This window comes from Neopsephotus bourkii, unplaced genomic scaffold (assembly GCF_033783945.1).
Source record: "Neopsephotus bourkii isolate Nb327-2 ecotype Australia unplaced genomic scaffold, CSIRO-AGI_Nbou_v1 NB_168, whole genome shotgun sequence".
Lineage (NCBI taxonomy): Eukaryota > Metazoa > Chordata > Aves > Psittaciformes > Psittacidae > Neopsephotus > Neopsephotus bourkii.
Genome location: NW_026900684.1, coordinates 4999941 through 5023116, shown reverse-complemented (window position 1 = coordinate 5023116; position 23176 = coordinate 4999941). Strand labels below are relative to the sequence as shown.

At 37.6% G+C, this 23176-nt stretch overlaps 1 protein-coding gene across 11 annotated transcripts in view; it reads right to left on the bottom strand.

Moving 5' to 3' along the window:
• Positions 1-23176, bottom strand: part of SORBS2 (sorbin and SH3 domain containing 2) — a 128062-nt gene that overhangs the window by 14379 nt on the left and 90507 nt on the right. For 4 of the 11 annotated variants that reach the window (XM_061371533.1, XM_061371544.1, XM_061371573.1 and 1 more), the window contains 8 exons: positions 13433-13485; positions 12588-12775; positions 8787-10346; positions 5698-5786; positions 4385-4431; positions 2981-3095; positions 2755-2883; positions 2278-2481 (listed from right to left, as the gene is read on the bottom strand). In XM_061371533.1, coding sequence (XP_061227517.1) covers positions 2278-2481; positions 2755-2883; positions 2981-3095; positions 4385-4431; positions 5698-5786; positions 8787-10346; positions 12588-12775; positions 13433-13485 — 2385 coding nt within the window. Of the gene's footprint in view, positions 1-2277; positions 2482-2754; positions 2884-2980; positions 3096-4384; positions 4432-5697; positions 5790-8786; positions 10347-12587; positions 12776-13432; positions 13486-16332; positions 16390-18319; positions 18404-23176 lie in introns of all 11 variants that reach the window. The other 7 variants (XM_061371524.1, XM_061371553.1, XM_061371583.1 and 4 more) reach the window with 4 other exon arrangements.

The following is a 23176-nucleotide window of genomic DNA, read 5'->3' as shown; positions in this document are numbered from 1 at the left end:
TATTTCTTTTAAACTGTAACAACTGATGTGCTTTCTCATTAACCTAATGTTTGCACTTTTTCTTAGTACTCTGAGTAAATGTTTAAGAAACATCTTGAATACATTGCATACTTTTATTAAGGCATGAGCAGCTACAGAATGCATTTCCTTTCTCTTCTTTTCAGAAGTAACCCTATTAGTTCAAAATGACATCTACATTTGAGAAAGGTACATTCAATTCTAATTGAATGTAGGCAGTCAACAATGCTTTTAAAATAGTGACAGCACAGTACACAGCAGTATATTTTGAGTACCGTTACATAATATTGATTGAAGTATCCTTCTGGTAAAAGAAACATCCTTTGGTAAGAATGAGAGACTGGTGAGTCATACGTACACAGCATCAGTAGATATCCATTGCTTCAGTAGATACTGAAAATGCATTTTTGTTACTATCCATCCTCAAAATTAAAATGGAGTGAAAAATACTTTGATCTCATTATTAGAACTGTACAGAATAATCAGATGTACGTCTCTAAGATAGCTGGACTAATTTAGACTTTAAGTATTGTTCTAGAATAGGAAAATAATTTCAAATTAATGTCACAGAATAGGAAGGTTAATTTACTTACCTTCTGCTCAAGTTTTCTTGAGGCAAATAGCTTTTTTGTATAGCTAGACCAAGCTTTGTTACAGTCTTTTGTACCAAAGTAAATAGTATAGACTGATACAATGAAGCCTGCTAAACAGAGGTATGCTGTTAAAAGCAGTGCTCAAGTCTTTTCCCCTCATCTTTCCTCTTGAACAAGGGTCTCTAACCTGTGGCTTTAAGGTCAATAATGCTGCTGAGGAGACTCTGCCATTTTTGGTTTCCCATGGCTAAAGACTGCGCGAGAGCTAGAGATACAGATGGTCTTGCACAAGTTACAGAGAACAAAGCGTGCTCCTGACTTGTTTACTTATTTTTATTGCTATTAGGCCAGAGAAGTTTAGTGCAATTGATCTAGCAACAGGGAGAGATATGTGCTAAAAGACTACAGCGGAATAGGAAAAGTGGTATAACTAACTATGGTAAACTTCAGAACACCTTCAGGACTAACCCAGCCAATACTGTTTAGTTGTAAGCAGTATTTTCAGAGGCCACTGTAGTCTATAAATGACATCTTTGGTAGCTGTCCCCAAAGTTGCAAATAAGTGTGGAGCTTATCTCAAAGCTGAAGCATGTACATGAGCACTAGTATGACAGTATACTAAAGCTGAAAAGGGGACAAACCCAGCTGAAATGGCAAGATTAATAGTGGGATAAGAAGTTTGCAATTACACACAAAACCTACCACCCATGCTGAAGAGAGAAACAATGAAGGTAAAGAGGAAGATTTAGAGAAGCTTCCATCTTGAGTACTTGAAATTATTGATAATACATTAATGCTGATCACAGTTTGTATGCAGAAACTTAGTTTTACTGCTACAAAAGAGTTCGTGTTCCCCACACAGGTGACTGAAATCTCATGAGTGAATGATAAATCAGAATACAGAAATCTTTTTGCAGCATCCTGTAGTGTGATTTGTGCTGGTTATACACTAGGGAGAAGAATTTAGAAGCTATGACAGACACTGGTGTGGCAAAAATTACACCTGTAAAGGTTTGAAATGAAGTTCATTGACAATGTGAAGACATTTGTCTTGCTACTAAATTAAACAGTTTTGTCACGTTGTTGTACAGCTCCAAAGAACCTCTGTTTTACCAACAGCCTCCTTCTTGGGTATGAGTGGCAAAACATTATAGTACAAAAGAATTTGTGGTTCTCTTTTACTTTGAAAGGAGCATAACTGGTCTTGGCAATCTTTGTCCCCACACAAAATGCCGTCTCTTAACCTCTGCATGCTTATGGGACTGCAGGCTTTTGGGATAGATGTGTCATGGGAACGGCTTCACACTGCACCATGAAAGGTCTGCTAGACTTATCTTTAATGCTCACACCCTGTCTAAGATTCCCAAAATAAATTTTCTGTTGGCTTGATTTTTTTTTATTTTTTATTTTTCTCCTCAAATTTTTCCTGGCCCTACTTGATAATGTAATAGCTAATGAGGAAAAGAGCAGAAATCCTGGCAGAATGTAAGACAAACACTTGGCTATTAAAATATTTTAACACCAAGTTAGTAATGCAAGCCTACCTGTGAAGGAAAGAAAATATAGTGTACTCAATGAATAAATCATGTATTGTATTAAAAAAACCTTACAAGTCCTTCTAAACCCACCGTAGCGGTGACAGCAAATTAAAACAACATGTCCTTACCTTAGTTGAACCTAAATGATGTATTCTGTCACTAGAATAGCTTTGGGGTATTGGAGGATCAGGGTAGTCATCAAGACTTTTTGATGCATTCTTTTTCATGACTTCTACATAGGAAACAGGGAAGATGCCTTGTCTGTTGGTTCCTGGTATTTTACCTTCATACCAGTTTTGATCAACTCGCTTAAGAAGAATTACTCTGTCTCCCTGAAATTCATTATAAAAATGAGTTATCAGCAGATATATTGTAAGTTAATTTACTGAACAGCAAAAAGTAGCACAAAGTAGTCTTTTCACTGCAGTGCTGTGAAAGACTGCAAGCCAATAAGCTATTATGTTAGTAGTTTCCTACCATTATGTTGCTTTGTGCACAGCAAATACTGAATGCAGAGTGCACCAAAGCACAGCATTTACTTATATTAATTCTGTTTAGCAGAAGACACTGTAACAGTATTTTGATAAACAGTTCTAAAAATGTACCTTTCTAAGTGATAACTCCACATTTGTGTCTGCACTGAAATTATATTTGGCAACAGCTTCTCCAATCTCTCCAATCTGTGCAGGGGGAGGTGGCCTGGCAGGCTGTGCTTTTTCTGGGGGAGAAAGTTTCTAAGGGAAAAGAAACCACCACAGATTTCCATCAGTCTCATGCAGTTTGTGGCCTTATTACCCAAACTAATTCAATGAATTAAAACAAGGAACAAACCTCGACGTAAGAAATAGGGAATATTCCAACTCTTCCATGGTGCTCACCCTCATACCAGTTTTGATCAATTTTCCTGAGGATATAGACAGTATCTCCTTTCTTAAAGGACAGCTCTCTGTAACAAATTTATTTAGATCAGATGCTTACAACTTTACATTTAACTCTTCTACCAGCACAGTTTGAGAACTTTGCACTTTGGAACTGAAAAGGAATGTAACAACAGAACATTTGAAGTGTCACAGCTGCAGTGCACTCACTAGTTGATTATACCATATAAAATGAAACAATTCACATTTATGAATCCCAGGTACTATCGGTAAGTTATGTAGGCCTGTTTTACACTGTGATTCCAAGGAAGTAGTGCCTGTTATTTCTAGAGCACTCAGTATATATAGAGTCTGCATGCAAGTATGGTGTCTTTTGGATAACCTGTTTAGATTCTGCTTTTACGACATGCATCTGAGGGGTATCTGGTGTTCTTTCTGAAATCAGTAGGGAAAACAGTAGAATACGTCCCAAGTCTCTATGGCCTATTGCTACCATTTTGCAGCAGGAAAGCTTAGCATGCTTCTGCTGTAAGCATTTTTCTTCCAACAGAACTGTGTAGAATCATGAAGAGCACAGGATTATATTCTCACCATTTCTGATACTGAGGGCCTGTGATATGTTTAATGTTGGATACAAAAAAAGGGAATTATCCAAATATTTAAGAATATTTTCAGATCCTAGCCTGGGAGTTCTTCACTGTATTATTAAACTGTTTTTCCAAGAGCTCATCTGCTGCTTTGATAATTTAAGTTTTGAGTTTTCTCAGCTAACATAATTCTAGTGTCAGTGAAGATTGTTCTGATGATCCAGGGTGTTTAAACAACAGCAAGAATGAAATTCAGGCACTGTATTTTGATTCTCTCATATCCTAAACCAGTGTTTCCCAGTTCCGTTTTTCTTACGGACTGCTGGGGTCTGTTTTGGTATTGGACATGTTACTTCCTTCAGAGAGCCCGAGTATGTTAAGACAGACAGGAAGATGCTGAAGCATCATACAGAACTTTGGTAAGCACATTATTTGTGACAATATTTTAAGCACTGTACCTTGTATAACCTAAGTACAATTCAGAACAAAGAAAGAGGGTTCAGTGGGTGACCCTCAGGACCCATGCTCTAAAGGGCTGAAGATGCACAGTCATTCATGTGTTCAAACAAATACAGTGGAGAATATAATAATGTAAGGCATTTTTATTACACAGTTTGATAATGCACAGGCAACTGTAACAGTAAGCAGGGTCCTCTGCTTCCATGGTATTGGCTGCTGAAACTGGATAGAACAGCAGTTAGCTGCCATAAGTGCTAGGAAGATTTTTCTTGAATTATGAATTCTTAAATGAACAAAAGTCTAGTACTTACTTAGAAGTCTGAGCTTTAAAGTCATATACAGCTCTAGCTGGCAGTTTCTGAAAAGTAGGCAAAGTGATTAATACATTCAGGTAGTACTACTGTAGAGTAAACATATTTCATGTTTTACAACCAAGATCCAAAAAGTAAAGGACATGTGCCTTACACTGGTTCTTGCAGTAATAGGCAGTAAAATACACGGCTTCCTTCCTTAAGGTAGTTACATGTTTGGGACTTAGCTGCTATTTCCATTTTTAAAACACCTGATTTTAATACAGACTGCTTTGCAGTTTTACATTTAAGACAACTACAAAAAAAAAAAAAAGTTAACTGAATACAGATGTGATTTGTAGGCAGCTGGATCTTTAGGTACAATAGAAATTCACATGCTTAATATTCCCTAATACTTTAGATACCTCTTCTGTTAAATTTATTATCCTTAGGCTAATTTCAACTGTAAATACTGCATGATATTTTATGTATGTATATATAAGAAAGAGAAAAAATATTCTGACAGCTGGAAAAGGTTAGGAATATTTTAAATTTCTACAATCACATTCATAGTTTTAAGACAGTCTGAGAAACACAGGACTGGAGGTAATCTCAAGATATCTGTGCAGCTTCCTTGATATCACAGGCAATCACATCATATAATTCCTTTCATACGTTTATAAGTTCTATCACCAAGTATCTGTAAGCTCAGTCTTGTTTCAAAAATAAGACTGTAAAAGAAGCCTACTCCTCCTCACCTGTGTGGTTGACACACTTGACTGTTTCCAAAGCTGTGCTGGAAACACAAACTGTGGTATGACCCAAGAGCTTTACTCATCTAGTGACTGCCTCTGATGGGTAACCAGCACCCAGTACTTCAGGGGAAGGTGCAAGAAGTGATGAGCAGGACTATGTGAGGATATCTGGTAAAGTGATTTAGTCTTTCTCTGCAAGTACTTGCACAGATTGCTGTATTTTTAAACTCTTTCATATAGGGGCTAGAATGAGCTGATTATGCTATTTCTGGGAAATACTATTTGTAATGATGTAAGGGTTCACATCTCTTCTATAAGAGGAATAAAACTAGACACTTGTAAGTTTTGCACAATAGAAGAAACAGCTTCTTACAAAGCTCGATACTTCAAGAAATTCTAAGAAGTATCAACCTCCTTAATGAAAAAGAAGGATGCGGTCCCATCTAATGATAAGTAATTGCTCCGTTTGTCTGTATCATTACACTGTCTTAAAACCAACACACATCTTGTCTAAGGTATGTTACCCATTTATATATCCATGGAAGGATATTGCTGCATTATTTATTGTTGTTTTGCTACCTCTTTGTCTGTATTTCCTCTTCTCTCCCTTGGAGTACATCGTCCCACATCAGTGAAAGCAGAAGAATAGCTTCCAGGAGACTCCTGGTCTACTGAAAACAGAAATTATGTGAAACTATGGTAAACTAAAATGAAACATTCAAATCTGAGATGCTGCTTGGTTTCATTTAGGGGTGATGAGATTGAAATGTATTATTTTACATTTAATAAAATAAAAGCACATGATATGATGGCTAAAGTGCATCCTTGAAGAAAATGAAGATACTGTCAAGCAAAGGCCATCCTCTGATCCACAGCAGAAGAATATGATAGAGGATCAAGAGCGCAAAATAATGTTTCACTGTATGAAGGGATGCCCCCTGCTGGCCTAAATGGAAGACATGACAAGCAGTACTAGGGACTCCATCAGGCTCCATGAAGCTCTTTTGGAATGCCAACACTATAAACACATAATTACATGCACAAAACACGATTAAAGCATGCTTCAATGGGAAAAAAAAAAACCAAACCCACAAATATTTCCTCCTAAGTGATCTAAGATGTATTTCTACTTTACCAGGGGCATGTGTTAAGCAGCACAAGGGAATTTGAAAGGATGTTATTTTATGGAAACAGCTCTGTTGTAAGATATGGAGCACAAATCATTAGTCACCAATCTATGTGGCAGATTTTCTCTAAAGCAGTTTACCAATGTTTATTACATGATGGTGAACACATCTTTTCAAGTTTCAGTAGCTCTGCAAGTTGCTAATGTGAAATGAAAATATGGTGGAATTATTTCAAACCAGAGAATGAAATGAACTGCCTCCTGACTTCCGAGATTTACTAGTTTAGTCTCCTAGTGCCCAGGTGATACGTGCTAGAGGAGACCTATGACTGAAGGTTGTTTTCCTTTGACTTCATTCACAAAATCTGTTTTTACCAGGCCCATAAATTTCTAAAGTACAAGTGGACCAAAAAACAAAAGAATTGAGAGCATTTCATCCATTATGTTTGATTCTTACAGAAGGAAGACTTAAATGGTCTCCAGTGGGTCTTGGCGAAGCCACAAAAACTTGAGGCTATTGATAAATACAGCAGAGGCAAAAATTGAGATAATTGTATTATTTATGTCAATTGTTGCAAACATATCACCAGCAAGTACACCACTGTTCCAGCTCTGGCCAGCTTTCTTTATATGCCATATGTCTGAGAATGAGGATCTATATTCACTGCATAAACCTAAAGATACAATAGCTCCAAACGCATGTTTGTTTTTTTTCTTTACATTCTAGCAGAGAGAGAAGGACATGGGAGGGAAGGAGTGAAAATGCATAAGAAAGAACAGTCTCCTTTATTTTTATACAGCTCCTTATGCAGTCAGTAGTGATAGTTTTCAGTGATTTTTTTGCTACGATCTTGAAGTCCCTGTGTGGATGGTGGCTGGAAGAGACATACACAGATTCAGCAAAAACGAAACTTCATCAGCAGTAAAGCTCAGCCATGACTGATGCTGATGGAAGTCAATGTAATATTCTGCTGTACTCATTCTCCACGCTACCTTAGGGATATTAACACTGACAGAGTGTACCACTTCCCTTATGCCAGGCTCCTTCATAGCTGCAGAAGCTATTAGGGATCCACATTTACTCTGCACTGTGGATTTCCTTATTCTCAAGGACTGGAAAATTCTGATTTAGCAACTGTGACATGTGACCAGCACAATCTCCAACAACTTCAGTCTTACTGCATAGTACTGCCTGCCAGGAGTAATCATGATCAGGCCTCAAGTATGACCAGTTAAAGTCTGAACTGCATTTTATAGCTGTTTTATTTTTAATCAAGTTATCTGTTCTCCATATGTCTATTTTAACTAGTTAAGAAAGGATGGTAACAACTTCAATCTGATTACCCTTGAAATGCATACTTACTGGTGTGGCATTTGCAAAAGTTACAGAAAAAGATGCGAGACTAAAGAGAAGTAAGAAAGATGGGTCTTATCAAATACTGCATAATTGTTCTATTAAAGACACTCTTACATCCATTTGTGAGTTCAAGCAGAGCTTTGTAATGTCATTTAATTCTCAAAGCTGCTCTGCCACAGAGGACTGTATCTCTATAGAAACAGAATTCTTTTAACAGAAATGTTACCATTTAAAGTGAGAAAGACTTGCCAAAGACTGCCTAAATCATCTGGGATACACCTTTGTGCACTCCTCCTGTGAATCTAGTTTGCTTCTTTTAATATTGCAGGTTGAACTTAAGAACATTTGAAGCTCAAAGCAATTTTTTTGAGAAAAGAGAGAAGCAGAGCCACAAAGAACTCAAAGCGGTAACTTCCAAACTAGATCACGGTCAACAGAGACTTTTTTAGATGTTCTACTCACACTGGTAATTTCAGTCAAATTTTGATTATTGAGAATTTCCCTTCTAAGAGGATAGGAAATTTTTCAAAACTTCACAGATACATCAAAATTCTATGAGAAGAACTGATTTTGCTGCCACAGAAACTGGAAATTGTATTCTTTGAACAGTGGAAATGGAAACTTCCTAAAATGACCTTACAGTCTATTCACAACAAGTAATATGAAGAAGTGGAATTAGTATTCTCATATGAAAAAAGAATTAAAGAATTGACTTTCTAGGATACTGGCAGAATAAACAGCATTTTTGTCCCCTACATATAACAAAACTATACAACATGTTTTAGATACAGGTTTTGTTTTGTATTTTGGTTCAAATAATAAGGAAGGGCTATCTGCATATTTGTTTTCTGTTTGAGCAGCATCTTACGATGCATGCATTCACTTTCTATAAGTCCTTTTTCTTGGGGAAAAACCCCCACATTGCTTACTTTGTAACATGCAGCACTAATAATGTATTAGTTGAAATCCATCTTTACTCCAGTTGTCCAGATTACTGTATTTTGTGAATAGACAGCAAATTTATCTATCCTCATCACCTATGTAAAAATGACTTAATGAAGAATTTTATGGGATGAAAGCTTCTTATAGATGACACAAATAAAAATGCAGTGAGAAAGGGTAGGAAATACAGGGAGTAAGGTTAGATACATAAATCACAAGGATAGAAGAAGAAAGTTAATCCACCTTGGAAACACAGCGCACTATCATTGTTGTTAGTTGCGTCCATGTCTGGAAAAGAGGCACTAAGAGGTAATCTTCCACAATCATTCTGGTACAGTGGGTAATGGATAGCACCATCTTGAGGCAGTGGATGAAAAGGCTGGTGCATGGGACTCTTTTTTAGAGCTTTAAGAGATGAATTCCGTTCTGGAATGTCTGGAAGCAGCTCAGTAATAAGTCTGTGTAATATACTGTTGTCAGGCAAGCTTCCCCTTCTTTTTTCAGCTTTAATTTGGTCACAGATGTCTTTAAGTGCAGAATCTAGTGCTTCAAATACAGATGACTTGCATTTTTTCTTTTCAGTGTGTTTTTTAGGAGCTGCGCTTTTTTTCCTCCGGAAAGGCACTGGACTGACTAGGAATGCTATCTTAGAGAGGCCAGATTCTGTTTCCTGTCTCCTTGGATCTTCAGTGGTTTCTTGTTTAGCCCTTTCATGTTTCAGCATGGTGGTGAAGCGTGTATAAGATGCTGGGCATCGTCCTTTGCAGGAGCTGATGAGGTGCCTGTGGTGGTGGTGATGGTGATGGTGGTGATGGCCTGATCCATAAAAGCTTTCAGATGACGTGAAGGAGAAGTGGTCAAAGTCACTTTCACTACAAAAGGATGAACCCTCTATCTGGATAAAGTCACTGAGATCAGAAACCACTCCATCTTGATCACTGTCTGAAAAATCCATATGTGATCGTTGTGGCTCATCACTGGTCACTTCAATATGAATTGGCACCAGGGTCTTAGACTTGTAGCTCCGTTGTACCTGAGAGGGATGTCTGCCTTGATTTTCTTCTTCCAGCAAGGATTCAATAGAAAACCGCCTCTGTGGACACAAGCCATTTTTAGGAGGCTCTAGTGTAACAGTTGACAACATTTCATCGCCTAGGTTTGGCATTGATTTTGATTTCTGAATTAATTTTTCAAATTCAGATATTCTGGTTGGCACCATGTCTCTGGGCACCTCTTCAGTAGAAGACCCCCTCCAGCCTTGAAGGATACCTTTGTGCTGTTCCTTTTCATACTGCAGTACTCTGGACTTCACAGAACAAATCACCTCAGAATTCATCAAGTCCTTGCGATTGATGCGGTGCATCTTTTTGTACATTTTTAGGAAGCCTGGGGCATCGTGTGCGGACCTGTGACGAACCCTTGACCTACTACTACCACGGCCCTCAACATATGAGGAGGCCCAGTTCATTGAGCACGCTTCTTTGGAGGAGTCCTCACATAACAGAGAGCCCATGCTTTCAGACTTGGCCTGTGCATCGGGAAAACTATCGTGATCATCTGTTAAGAGATCATCATAGCTACGAGATTTTCTCTTTGGAGAAGTAGCTTCTTCTGTGCTGCTCCAGACTTCTGCATTTTGACGAGTCATTTGCCAGCCATTCTTGTAGCTGACTGCCCTTCTTGAATCGTTTGGAACAGCTAAATGTTGTCTGTAAGTGCTACAGTAATCTAATTCATTTGAGGTGTTGTGGTTGTGCACTGAGTAACTTGAAAGGGATGGATACACTTTGCTAATATCCCCACCTTTATAATCCATAGAGCAGCATGGTAAAAAAGAGACATTGCCAGAAATTAAAAGATTCAGAAAGCTTGAATTAGCATCAGTAAGTGTTAGAAAGATTAGAAAAGAGACAGCAATCAATGCATCTATCAGCTTAGGTCAGTACACAGGTTGCTACATCCTGGAGTAGAAGAGCTAATAATTAATTTTCCACCAGTAAAAATGTACTCATGCTAATCTGAACATCTACCCCAGCTCAAACCACCATAATTATGGAGGTGTTATGCCCTCAGCAACTCCCCTGCCAAAGCAACATAAGAAAACAAACATTAATACTGATTTTGAAGCAGATCAACAGACAATAACAGCTGCAAAGGATTTAAAGATGAAGCCAAACAAGAAATCTAGACCTCAGGTCAAATATTGACTTTTCTATCTGGGCATTCTGAAAAAAACTGATCAGAATTTTTTAGCTGAATAATGCTCAGAGAGGTCGCAGCACCTGTGTATCCTAAGATAATTAAGATAAATCTTTTAAGGTAAATCTTTATATACTATCAAATGGGAAAGTTCTCCCAGTTGTTCACAGGTAGCATAGGCAGCCCTCTCTTTCACTGTGTAATATAGCACTGAAGGGAGTGGTGTTTTCTACAGCTTAAGGACAGCAGAACCAAGTGGCTGAGGAGCTGCTATACAGGTGTAAAGGAAGATGTATCTGAACCTAACCAACATGTAGAAGAAACAATAACCCTTAGACTGGCTTCCAAAACAAAGCCCGAACTTTCAAGCAAAGTTTAAGACATTTATTTGTGTGTGCATGCTGGATCTCGAAGCCATTGCGAGACAAATTTAGAACTGTGATCTCTCATACTTGCACTGAACTTTCAAAAATGGCCTCAAGAGACAACATTCAGTTCAGGACACATGCGCCAAACAGCTCAATCTGCTGTCTGGAACAACCTGAATCTGGATCAGAAACTGAAACGGAGTTTAAAAACTATGCTGATCAAACAGCTTATAGTGTGCTCCTGCTTTAACAAGTAAGAAATAAGAAAAAATAACATTTTAATAATAATAACGCTACAATAATAAACATAATGCTGGGGGAGAACGGAGGGACGCAGGTAGGTCACCTTCCGAAACTTAATTAGCTGTGGTAGATGTTCTCAAGGGAAGGGTTTTCAAGCACAGGAAGTGTTTAAGGCATGGCATGGCAAGTGCTCATTATAGGTGGTGTAGTCAAAGATAAATGCAGGTAAATGGAGTTTACTAACTTTTCACTGTCTGGCTTAGTACACCAAATGGATGAGTTTTAAAAGTATTGCTATACCACTGGGTTTAAAATGCATTTGCTTTTCCATCACTTCACTCTTCATATTCCTCAGTGCTTTACTTTGATGCATTCTATTGCAGCCTGGATATTATGTTTTTTTTCAGTGGGAATCTACTTTTACAAAGGTCTAAACAGTCCCTAACACAGCTATAGGCTGCTTAGTATAGCTATGAAATACAGCAGTTCAATGAATAACAACAACTTAAACAGAAAGAGACCCATTGTATAGAATATTACTCTCTATATTACTTTGTCTATTATGGAAGCTTTATGTCTTGCTAAAACTCCACAAACCAACAACTGATTCAGTTATCTATTTTCAGGGGAGAAATGCTATAGAGTGAGAACACTGAAGAACAGTAATAGAGTGGTGAGTTACATGGAAAAAGAAACTAAATAGATTGTATATGCTGTACTAAATACTTCAAGGATTTACAAAATCAAAAATGGATGTCTGCTTGATTAATTTAGGTCCTGATAACTGACAATGTCTACAACATCAGCTATAGATTTGAAAGGTCTACTACCCTGGAAGCACAAATCTTATGTGCTAATTGTCTTGATTTACTTTTTTTAGATAGTGAAAACAGTTTTAAAAACACATCAGTCTAATAAGAAAGTGGTGGGAATAATACAACTTTATGGGTTTATAGATTGTGGTATAAATATTAGTCTTCACTTAGTTAATTTTCTTTCATTAGAATAAGCAGTTGAAACTGGAAAATTCTTGTTACAAATCCAGCTTTTCAGCTTAAAATTACACACTTAAGTATAAACAAGTTAGCTTTTCCTGAAAGGTCCAAAGCTGTTGCTTCATATAGTAAATCTCCCAGAGAAGTGCACTGAGTAACAGCAGACGGTTGCATTTACTATCAATGCATTGTACAACACATCATCAGTGATTTTCCACTAACAAATATGATTCTCTTACCTTTTGCTCGTGATGGAGAAGAAGGAGATGAGCTAGTTAAAGGCTTTCGAAGGGTGGTATATGGGCCTTGCATATCTGTACGGCCTGGGCTAGGCCTGTTTGCGTTCTGATCACTGTGCACCCTCTGATGGCTTACAGTAGGTTCTGACTTCCTTCGTTTTCTGTAGTCACTTGCAGTACTTGCAGAACTACAGAAATAAGCAGTATTAGCAGCAGTCTGAGGTCAGAATTCAAGGATTTAAAAAGTAAACTTGTATTATTGGTTTAGAGATTAAACAATACCAGGATAAACACGTCAAAAACATGTAAAGGGGAGAAGCACTGGTCTCAGGCATCTTATAGCACATTTCACCGAGAAAAGCTGAATTTCTTCTTCACCTGATTGTTTTAGAGTTTTATACAAAACTGCTATGACCTTTTAATAGTGAAGGCTTTGACATAAATGCATCAAGGTTTTAAGACTACTTTTGATACTATAAATTCAGCGCAAAGATAGGAAAAAGAGAATAAGAACAAATGAGGTAGCACGGTTTGGGAAACAACGAAAGTGCTGGAGACAGTAAGGTTAAATGACAGATTGCTACAGTTGAGACAGAAACTCAGGGTTGCTAGTGGAAAGACACACAACAGAGCACGGCTTATTTTGAATATAAAGAGTAAATCCTTGTAAAATGAAGGTAAAATTTACACTTCAGTATTAAAATACAAACACCCTCTTCATGCATCTCTCTTTTGTCAGCTCATAAGGCGAATGTTAAAATGTGACACTCTGGAACATCTGATGGTTTCAGGTGACAGAAAAAACCCTCAGGCTGTATATGAAAATCATATATTGTATTTCTTACCTAGAGGGCCTGTCCAGGCCTCTGTCTGTTGAATAGTGATGATATAAGGAAGTCTGTGAAAAGAAACACATGAATCTGTTATATACCTGTATTTGAAAAATGGATGATGGTCTCTGCTTATCATGTTTGCTTATACTTCGTTAATCCGTGACAAATCCTATAGGAACAGGCTATGGTTAACCGTCCTGGGCACTCCAGCAGAGCTGATGCAATGTTTCGTGAGAACAGTTATGCATTTTTTTTAAAAGGATCGTTTAATTTCCTATTCTACTTCAGTAATGTTTTTTTTCCTTTAAAGCACTGCTGAGTAACGATCCAAAGTCATGCTTCTCTATAACCTTTTCAAGAACAGATACAGAACAGCCAAAATTAACTTTTACTTTAGAAACATAGAAATCTGAAAATATTTCCCTCATGCAGAAGTGAGGTCTGCAGAGCTTCACCTCCCTTGCAGTTACTCATCAAAATCCTACAATCATATACAAATTATAGCCACACGTTTGCAAATCCCATGATGTTTGTGGCCAGTTGCTGAGCACCTTATATTTCTGGTAAGAACAGGTTTTTTTTTACCATGGTATTTGTTTTTTAAAATACATTCTGAAGAAGGTATTTATTCCTGAGTCTTTGCTGTTCATTCAGTTCGTCTTTTCAAGTTTTTCTTTACATCCTCTGAGAGCTGAAAAAACCCTGTCTTTATGACAGTTTTCCAACCACTGTCCAACTTTGATGATTTTAAAATAAATACCTAGTACTATGAGGTTTACCTGCAATAAAACCACAGAAGCCAGCAGCAGAGTTGCTTACACCAACAGCTAGTGTAACCAGTTTTCACATTTCTACATGCCAGAGTGAAGCAAAGGCCTCAGCTCTGTGTGCTTCCCTGCACTGCCCACAAAACACACATTGAGCCTGCCCTGAAAAGCCTCAGAGTCTTATTTCAAATCTGCAACTATCAGCCTCATCTTTGTTGACCAGTCACTGCCACAATGTGGTACCAGCAGAGGAAGGAAATTTGGGCTCACAGGTGACCTCTGTTAGAACTGTTGCATGAGGCGACACAAGCATTTTGTAGATTAATTGTCATTGTGGGGTTTCTTGTGCAGGTGCCAACCCCTTCCATCAGACACTGGACCAACACCATCTGTCACATGATGCTGGCCAAACAGACACGAGACACTGACTGCTTTTCACCACGTGTAATGGCTCCAGGAACGTACAGACCATGATGTAAATCCCAAGGGTGGTGACAGATCCCCAATGCCTCCTATGGAAGGCAATGGCTAAATCACACAACTGAAATCAAACCAGAGAGAACTCCTTTATCCACAGCATTCCCCAGGCCATAAATAGTGTGTTAGTGATCAGCCTAAGACAGCAAGAAGTGCGTGTCATGCCAAAATTGACTGCTGGGTTACTATATGGCTTTTGCTTTCTGTCCTTTATCACTTTGAATGTCCTTCTGTCCTTTCTTTGATACCTTCTTTGAAGTTTTTTCTGTATGAAAGATACTGTACATTGCACATTCTACAATACTAACTTTTATGACAGGCATGCAATAATACATATAAGCTGTGCGGATTTTATACCTTCTAACCACAGGTAGAGTTGTACTGATAGGGCATGTAGGGCAAAAGTGAAAGCAAACAGTGGATATGGTTGCTTTTTATTGCCAAGAGCGGGTACCACTTCTTGTAGCTGTCCCTAACAGCTCTTGGGCATTTACTGACCCATAATCCCTCCAAGCCACATCCAGGCAACCCAATAGTATGCATTTACCCCACCTCCAAAGCTAATTAGGCATTTTCCAGAATGTTCAACACTGCTGTATACGGATAAATGCTGCCTGACAAAAATAATTAAATATTGAAGACAACCACTCCAAACTACCAAATACAGCCAAATACTCTGATGCAGTTTTACTCAAAACCTCAGAAAGTTGTAAGCAGGCTTGTCTGCATGGCAGTTCTAATACTTAACAAGTCTGGGAACATAATTTATAGAATTCAAAGATATAAAAAGTTTCAAAAAAAAAATACAAATGTCTCTTTAAAAAGATAAAACCAGTATTACTCAATAGGAGCTGTACCCAGACCTACCGAACACGATACTATTTCAAATAATCATGCTAACTTTAAACCAAACCGGAGTGGATAACTTGCAAACAATTAGTAATTTAAGGCCACGATTTGCATTTACTTTTTTGAGAGACTACAGAAGATGAGACTGAATCACAAATACGAAGTAAAGCCACTGTATGAAATCAAGCTGTCATTACAGGATTCACCGACTTTCACCCTAACACTAAAAGTGGGGAGGGAAGGGAGAAAGAATGAAATCCTGAATCTCTCCCACTTACAGTAGGGCAATGACAGCCCTCTGCCTCATCTTGATGCATTTTATTTGGAGTAATGACAGTGACTGTCAATCCTGCAGTTCTAAATTTACAACCAGCAACCTTAGTCATAAATACTGAATTGGAGAAATTATAGTTTAGCCACAAAGGCTTTCACTTGCTATACAGAATTTGCAGTCAAATATTTCAATTAAAGAAATACTACTGTGCTGATGTATTAATGGTGCAATGCGCTGGCCCAACTCTGAAGAAGTGGGAATTTGTCAAAGAGTTAGAGATGTATGGGCTGTCATGTAATCCTGAGTGTTAATCTGTGAGATGTTTTGGGATAAGGACTCACAGTTCCTAGGATAATAAGATCAACATCCAAATGCACTAGTGATCTGGAAAGATATGAAGACAAAGGTACAATGATTGTGGATTAGAAACATCTCATAGCTATCAGAAGGAAACCACTACACTTTAACAAAGTTAAAACATAAAACGGTGAGCATTCCAACCCTTCTTCCCAAGAGAATCATCTGAACAAGAATCATTCATTTACCTCATTGGAAACACCAGAAGAACTGTCTTGAACATAGTCCAAAAGCTTTTTAGGTGGCTGCATCATAAAAGCAGAAGTGTAGAGATGAAATGAAGTAGAATCAGTGGCAGCAAGGAATGAAACGTGGAGAAGGTGACACAGTTAGAAACTAAGTGTTGACAGCATCAGATACAAAGAGTGACACATGTTGGTAGAATGGAAGGAAGAATGTGTTACAATAGTTTTTAAATCATAAGCATCTTAATAAAATGTTAGTAACTTTAGGTAGTAAAATTTACAGCTAGAATGGCTGAATCAATACTAGCAGTTTCTAATACTGATGAGACAGAAGAGTGTAAAGCATCATAGTTATGTTCTGATGGGGAAATCTCATTATATTTTATCTTACAGGAGAAACTATTCTCAGGTAATGATAATCAGTAAAATATTGACATATTGTTCATCAGAAGAGTATCTGGACTGTTTCTGCCCACCTAGAGGGAGGAATGACAAAACAGCTTGAAAGGCTAGATAAGAGGAAATAAAAGGTCATCAGTGAAAATGCGATACATTATAGACTATTGGACAACAGATTAAACCCAGATATATTTAACTTTTTTTTTTTCCTATTATTTGCTGGTGGTATTTAAAAGGCAATTTTTTGAAATTTTATAATTAAAAAATTAAAGCTTTCAAATAATGTATGTGATTTGTTTTCTTTTCTGCTCTCACTGAAGTAGCTGGGAGTTCTGGCTTTGGCTTATGGCTAGCTAAAAAGGGGGACTAAGGTACTTGGTTCTCAGTGACCTGCAGGGCTTTGTACCATGTGCTTAGACTCCTCCTGTAGCCTGGCATGTCAGTAATTGCCATGCTATGGGGGGCTCCAAAGAATTGCTAGTTAACAGGGAAAGATAAGAATGGGAATGTTTTAAACCCTGATAGTTTCAGCTCAAATGCCATGTCTATTTGGGATTTCCTGCCTTTGGGCAGCTGCTTCTGTTTTCTCAAGCTCCCCAGAATCCTGGGGAGCTATGAAAACACTTAATCAGACTGAGGGGATGCTTGGGTTTACTTCAATCTTTCTGAGGGGATTTGAACTCCCATCTTCTACCTGTGCAGAAAGTACTCTAGCCACTGTGTTAGACATTGTTCTGTGATTAAGACATTTGCTACCCCTTTCCCTAAAGATGTTAGAGTGTACAGGAAAGAATTTGAGCTCAAGGAGCCAGAGAGGGTGTGTGCAAAAGCAAGAGCAGGTGCATCTCCAACCTAGTTGTTAAGGCACTGTGCAGGGAGGAAGTGAAACCTAGCTCTCAGCTTGCTTCAAGGACAATGCTAATGATTTATCCCTGTATAAAATACACAAACAGCGTACGTCCAATTAAGCCTGCGGTATTTGCAGAAGAACTGTGAGCACCTAGGCAACTAGAGGTGAAAACCTGAGATCTCTCTGATGTTTAGGTGTTTCAACCAAATGGAGCTTTTCAGCTTTATATCTGTAAATTAAAATGCTTGCACTATGAATAAGCTGGCATCTGTTTGCCCAAGTCCTTTTTTTTGGATCTGGCTGTTTGTGAACATTGAAGCAGAACTGAAGTCTGTTCAAGCAGGTGTTCAGCTTGAAAACAGCAAACCTGTAGCTCTGTGTTCATGTACAAAATACGTATTCTGCATGTATGCATACAGGAGAGGATGAAAAGGGAGATTTTTATCAGTATTTACTGCCATAAGCAATTGGTATATGGCTGTGTGTATTAGAATTTAAACATATTCCTTAAAGTAAAATACATGACTTAGCATCCCGAATGCAAACTGACATGATTTTCTGCTTTAAAGGAGTTAAAAAATAATCCAGCCAAATGCAAGATTTAGGGAGACTACTAAAGATCCCTGTTCAACTTGTTATTTGTCTTGTTCTTAAATATTACACACTACTATTTGTCCAATATGTAGTCTGTATTAAAGATATTAAAGCCACCACTCTGGCAAGTTAAGGTTCCTCACTTACCGGACGTCCAAACTCCAGTTCTGAAAAGAATTTATACCAGGGTTCGTTTTCTAAATCTATGTCATCTGGGTTTATGCGATCAGGCTGGAGCAGTTGTGAAGGAAAAGGGAAGGAAAAGGCACACACTGAGCAGGTGCTAGAAATGCCATGTCACTTCAACAACATACACACACAAACACAAAACAAATATGGGGAAAGGAAAGGAATAAAATCAAAGAATGAAGATGGTATTTAAGACAATGAATATTCTTGTTCAAGAGCTGTCACCGACTGGTAGCTTTAATACTTTTTCTTGCTGTTCTTCCAATAGTGGAAGACGTTAAACATTTTAAAATTACTCTTTCAAAGTTAACAGGGCTCTGACCACTTCTGTAAACATCACTGCATTTCTTAACTACATTTAATGCTACTAAAGATTGCTTGATAAGAAGATGGTTTAAATGACTGTCATGTTCAGCATAGGCCAGAAATTGCCCATCTGGTCAGCAAGACATAACTATACCAGTATTGCATTTGGTTATTTCTTGTCTTCTCAAAAACGTGTTAATTTTGGATCTTGCTGTCTTGAAGCAATGTTGAGCAGAGATAAGAATATGAATCATGCAGGCATGACTGTATTAAAAAGCTACTTCAGGATACGAAATGGAACTGGTATATTTTAAGTCCTATGGACAAGAAGCTGGTGAGAAAATATGCATTCCATAATACTCATTTTAGCAGTGTTTTGTAATGCTTTATCTCCCATGGCCTTGTTGGAATAATGAAGCTTCCCCCTCCCCCACTGTTTTAATCTGAAATTTTTCACAGCAAAGGGATAAAGTAGCGATTGAAGATAGCATTAAGAAAATTCTTCAATGAACAGAAGAATAATTGACAGATTTATTCAAGTAGCATGAAAATATGACAGCGCAAAACAGTAGATCTCCCAATGGGATATCTAACCAACTGCAAACTTGACTGCATTAATTATTTTCTAAAGAGCTCCAGTTCCTTTGTAGGATCTGATGCAAGCTGTCATGCAGCACAGAATTACAGTGAACTGTTGGCTTAAAGAACTCTGAAACAGAGAATTCCTCTTGTTAAAGGTATTTCTGAATTTAAAATTTGGTCTTCCACTATTGTAATTACCAGATCTCAGACACTAATTATGGTGTGACCTAGAAAGCAATCCTCCAAGAAAATGACAGGGTCCTGCATAAAGAATGATACTTGTGATTAAGTACACAACACTTTTGCTTCCTGGGTCAAGCTGTCACCAGCACACCAGAGCAACCACATACAGCTATTTCTGTAAGAGATGACACCGTGTTCTTGACCATTTCAGGTAATTAAACATCTTACAGCACTTTTCTTGCTGCCTTTGATGTTACTGGAACACACTGTCAACTTTGCTCTACTGAAAGGTCAACAACCCGTTTGAACTACCTTGTTCATGCAGTATTTGGACACCAACTATTGTTTTATAGATTTATCTTCACAATGTCCCTTTCAAGTAAGGGAAGTATTATTCCTGTGAACAGAACATGGGGTGAATGCCAGTGATGAACAACTTGCTGTACTCCACAGCAGGCTTAGGAAGTGAACCTGCTCTGGAGTTTTTCCCTTATGTTTCCACCATCCACAGCCATGTTCAGCAATACTAATGACAACTGTTTCAACACACTATACATACCCAAGTCTTTAGTAGAAAATCACCACTGAAATTAATTTTATGAATTGACCAGTAAAGATTTGGGACCTTAAGAGAGGCTATAACTGAATACAAAGCACACGATTCTCTTCTACAAACAAATGAGGGTGTGAGGGCAAAAAATGACAAAGTCACAAAGCAGAAGAGAACTTCATTATGTATCAACTTGATTCCCATTACACAGAATGCTTGGTGTATTCAGAGGTTTTTGCTTACTTAAAAAAAAAATCAAGTTCACAACTTAGATCTGGATACTCTGAGAGGACAGAACTAAACAAACAACTGCTTTTTTATCATTTTTCTGAACAGTATGTTGAAATATTTGCGATAAGTTTTCATCTGCATTCTTATACCAGTGAATTAATTTTCACAGAGATGTTAATATAAATAACTGGGTACATCTACATAAAAGAAATTACTAAATCCCTTCTCATGCATATGGCATTGAAGTTGTGGAGCTGTTTGCACTACGAAGCCAGGCTTACTAACATACTTGTTTGGGTGGTGTATTCAGCCATGTGAGCCTCAAGGTCCCCTGGGTAACAGTAACTGCACAACTACACATTGACAAACTGTTGCTGCTTATTGTAGGGAGCCAGAACAGGCCATCAGACCAGATGTGTTTCCATCCAGCTAGCCAAAGAGATAAACATGAGAATGGGAGTTGGCTCCCTCTTAATCTTGAAATATTCTTTCAATTAGCTGAAAGCTTATCTCCCCCCCCCCGGCCCCCCCATTTCCTGCTTGTAACGAAAAAAGTCAGAGGTAGTGCATTTTATGTAGTTTCTAAGGTATTGAGCTCTGCTCACGAAGTAGGGTGCAAACAGAATGAGAGCATAAGAGTGTAGAGCCGAGTTTAAACTGCAGAGGGCAGCACACAAAAAGAAACTGAGCACTGAAGTCTGCAAGTCCACTGCTGCTAGAGAGGACTCTGCATTCCCTGTGCTATCAAGATCAACACACAGGCAATTGATTTCTCTCGGCCTTCAGATTCAGTTTTGCTGATGGACCTTTCTCTATTATCTCCCCTTCGAAGAGACTTAAAAATGAACAAATAATTTTGACTTTAAAAAGTGAACAGAGCTTGGTCTTGTATCTCCCAAACTGCTTGAATAGAAGGTAAAGTAGTAAGTAAATTTCCTTTTTATGACCTGTCCATCAAACCAAGTCACATTCCTATATTCTATCGTTCATCTAGTTTTAGTAACATTTCATTAGATGTTGAAAATACACTACTAAAGACCACTAAGTAAATTCACTCTTTTTTGGCATTTGCATCAGATGGTCAGCACAGTACTGCATTAACACACTCAAGTACGGAACAACAGTGTCATTGAAAAAAAGATACATCTATAATGTTGTATTCAGCTTTGCTTGTGATATATACAAGCAGACAATCAAAAGTGGGCATTTAAACAGTTAAAGTTACATGTTTCTCACCATTAACCATGGATCTGTGTGGCTAAATTAATACTCTACATTTGATGAAGCCTCTTTGGAACAATGGACTGAGATGATTTGAGATGTCTGTTGTAAATTTGGCTTTGGCATTTTATTAGCTCTGAAGTTTCCTTTTGCTTTTTCCTTTTTTCTTTTTGGACTACAGCTGTTATGGCTCCAAGTCCAGATTGACTTTGTCTCTCCATATCTTTATGAGAGGACATACTTTTTAATGTCATTTCAAAACAAACCAATCCATAGAATTCCTGGTTTCATTTTAACACATGCTGAGAAATTCTTTTTTAGTTGACAAAGTGTTACTCAGGTAACCCAACTAACACGGAGCACAATACTCGGATAACCAGCTTGACAGAAAACTTGCATATTCTAAGGAAAATTTCAAATTTTCCACTACTGTAAAAAAACCCTCCAAACCCCCAAATTAACAGATGTGCATCGTGGTGCAAGCCCAGACTATCTCTGGTATTTGACAAAACAGTCATGTTTTTTAGTGTATTCAGATCAGGAAATCCTGTTGCATATAAACCCAGAATATATGGAATAAAAATTTAACCTGATGACTTTTATCTGACTAGCACATGTGTACTTTCATGCTCAGTCTAAAACATGTCATGAAAAGGCATCTATTGCTTGTACCAATTTTACGAAGTCTTTTTTACAGCAACACTCGGATCTTTCCTTAGTTGCTTTACTGCAGAAATAGAGAAATGTACATGTATGAAGGAATTACTTCACATGTACACGGTTCAAACTAGCATAGAATAAAAAATGTAACTTAATATTCATATGAGTAAGATTATGTTATTACAATGCTATTTACTTATTCACTGAAAGTAAACATTTACATTATGATACAAATCCATGGTTCAGATAGTATTAGAGAAAAAGAAGAGTGTTTTATTGAATTGCAGACATTAGAGGTAGAAACATACGTCAGAACAACTTATGTACCACTTTATCAGTGCTATGATATTAGAAGAAAAGGTAATGTTTTATGAGTTTATTGAAATAGGAAAAAAGGAGCTGACACATCATTGCTTGGAAGATTATTCAACAGCTTAATGTCACTTACTTTTAGTTGTAATCCTAAGCCTCTCGTTTTTGTTGATGTTTTATACTCTTACAAATTGAAATTACAGAAGGAAAAGCATTTATTTCCTGTTTCATGACAGTAGGTTGCTACATGATACTGCAGCTTGAAATTACAGTCATCTTTTCATATCCATAACAAAGATAATCATCTATCCCTAACCAACCTATCCATTTAATGTCTATTATTAAGTCATTTCTTTAGGTTTATTATTTCTTACATTCTTTCGACCTGTTGAATGATATCTGCTGAATAATATTTCCCATGAAATGTTAGTTTTACATTGAATCTCATTTTATTATATTCTTCCCGTGTTTCTAACCTCCACATTAATCACAACTGGTTCCAGTGTAGTACCTACATCAATAAAGGAAATGCTGACCTTTCAAACCTCATCTGCCCTGTCTGACATCATATAATGTAGTTGTAAATTTTTTTTTCCTGATCATTTTGGTATCAAAACTCCAATCCTGTAGACACGCAAATTATTTCGTTCCAGCAAAAAAATGTTAAGATTTGAAGTGTTGGAGAAACTCCTTTTGGCTTTTTTTTGTGCTGGCAAACCTCATGAGGTAAGAGTTTCCAGTTCAGATGCCATAAATGCCCATCTTTTACA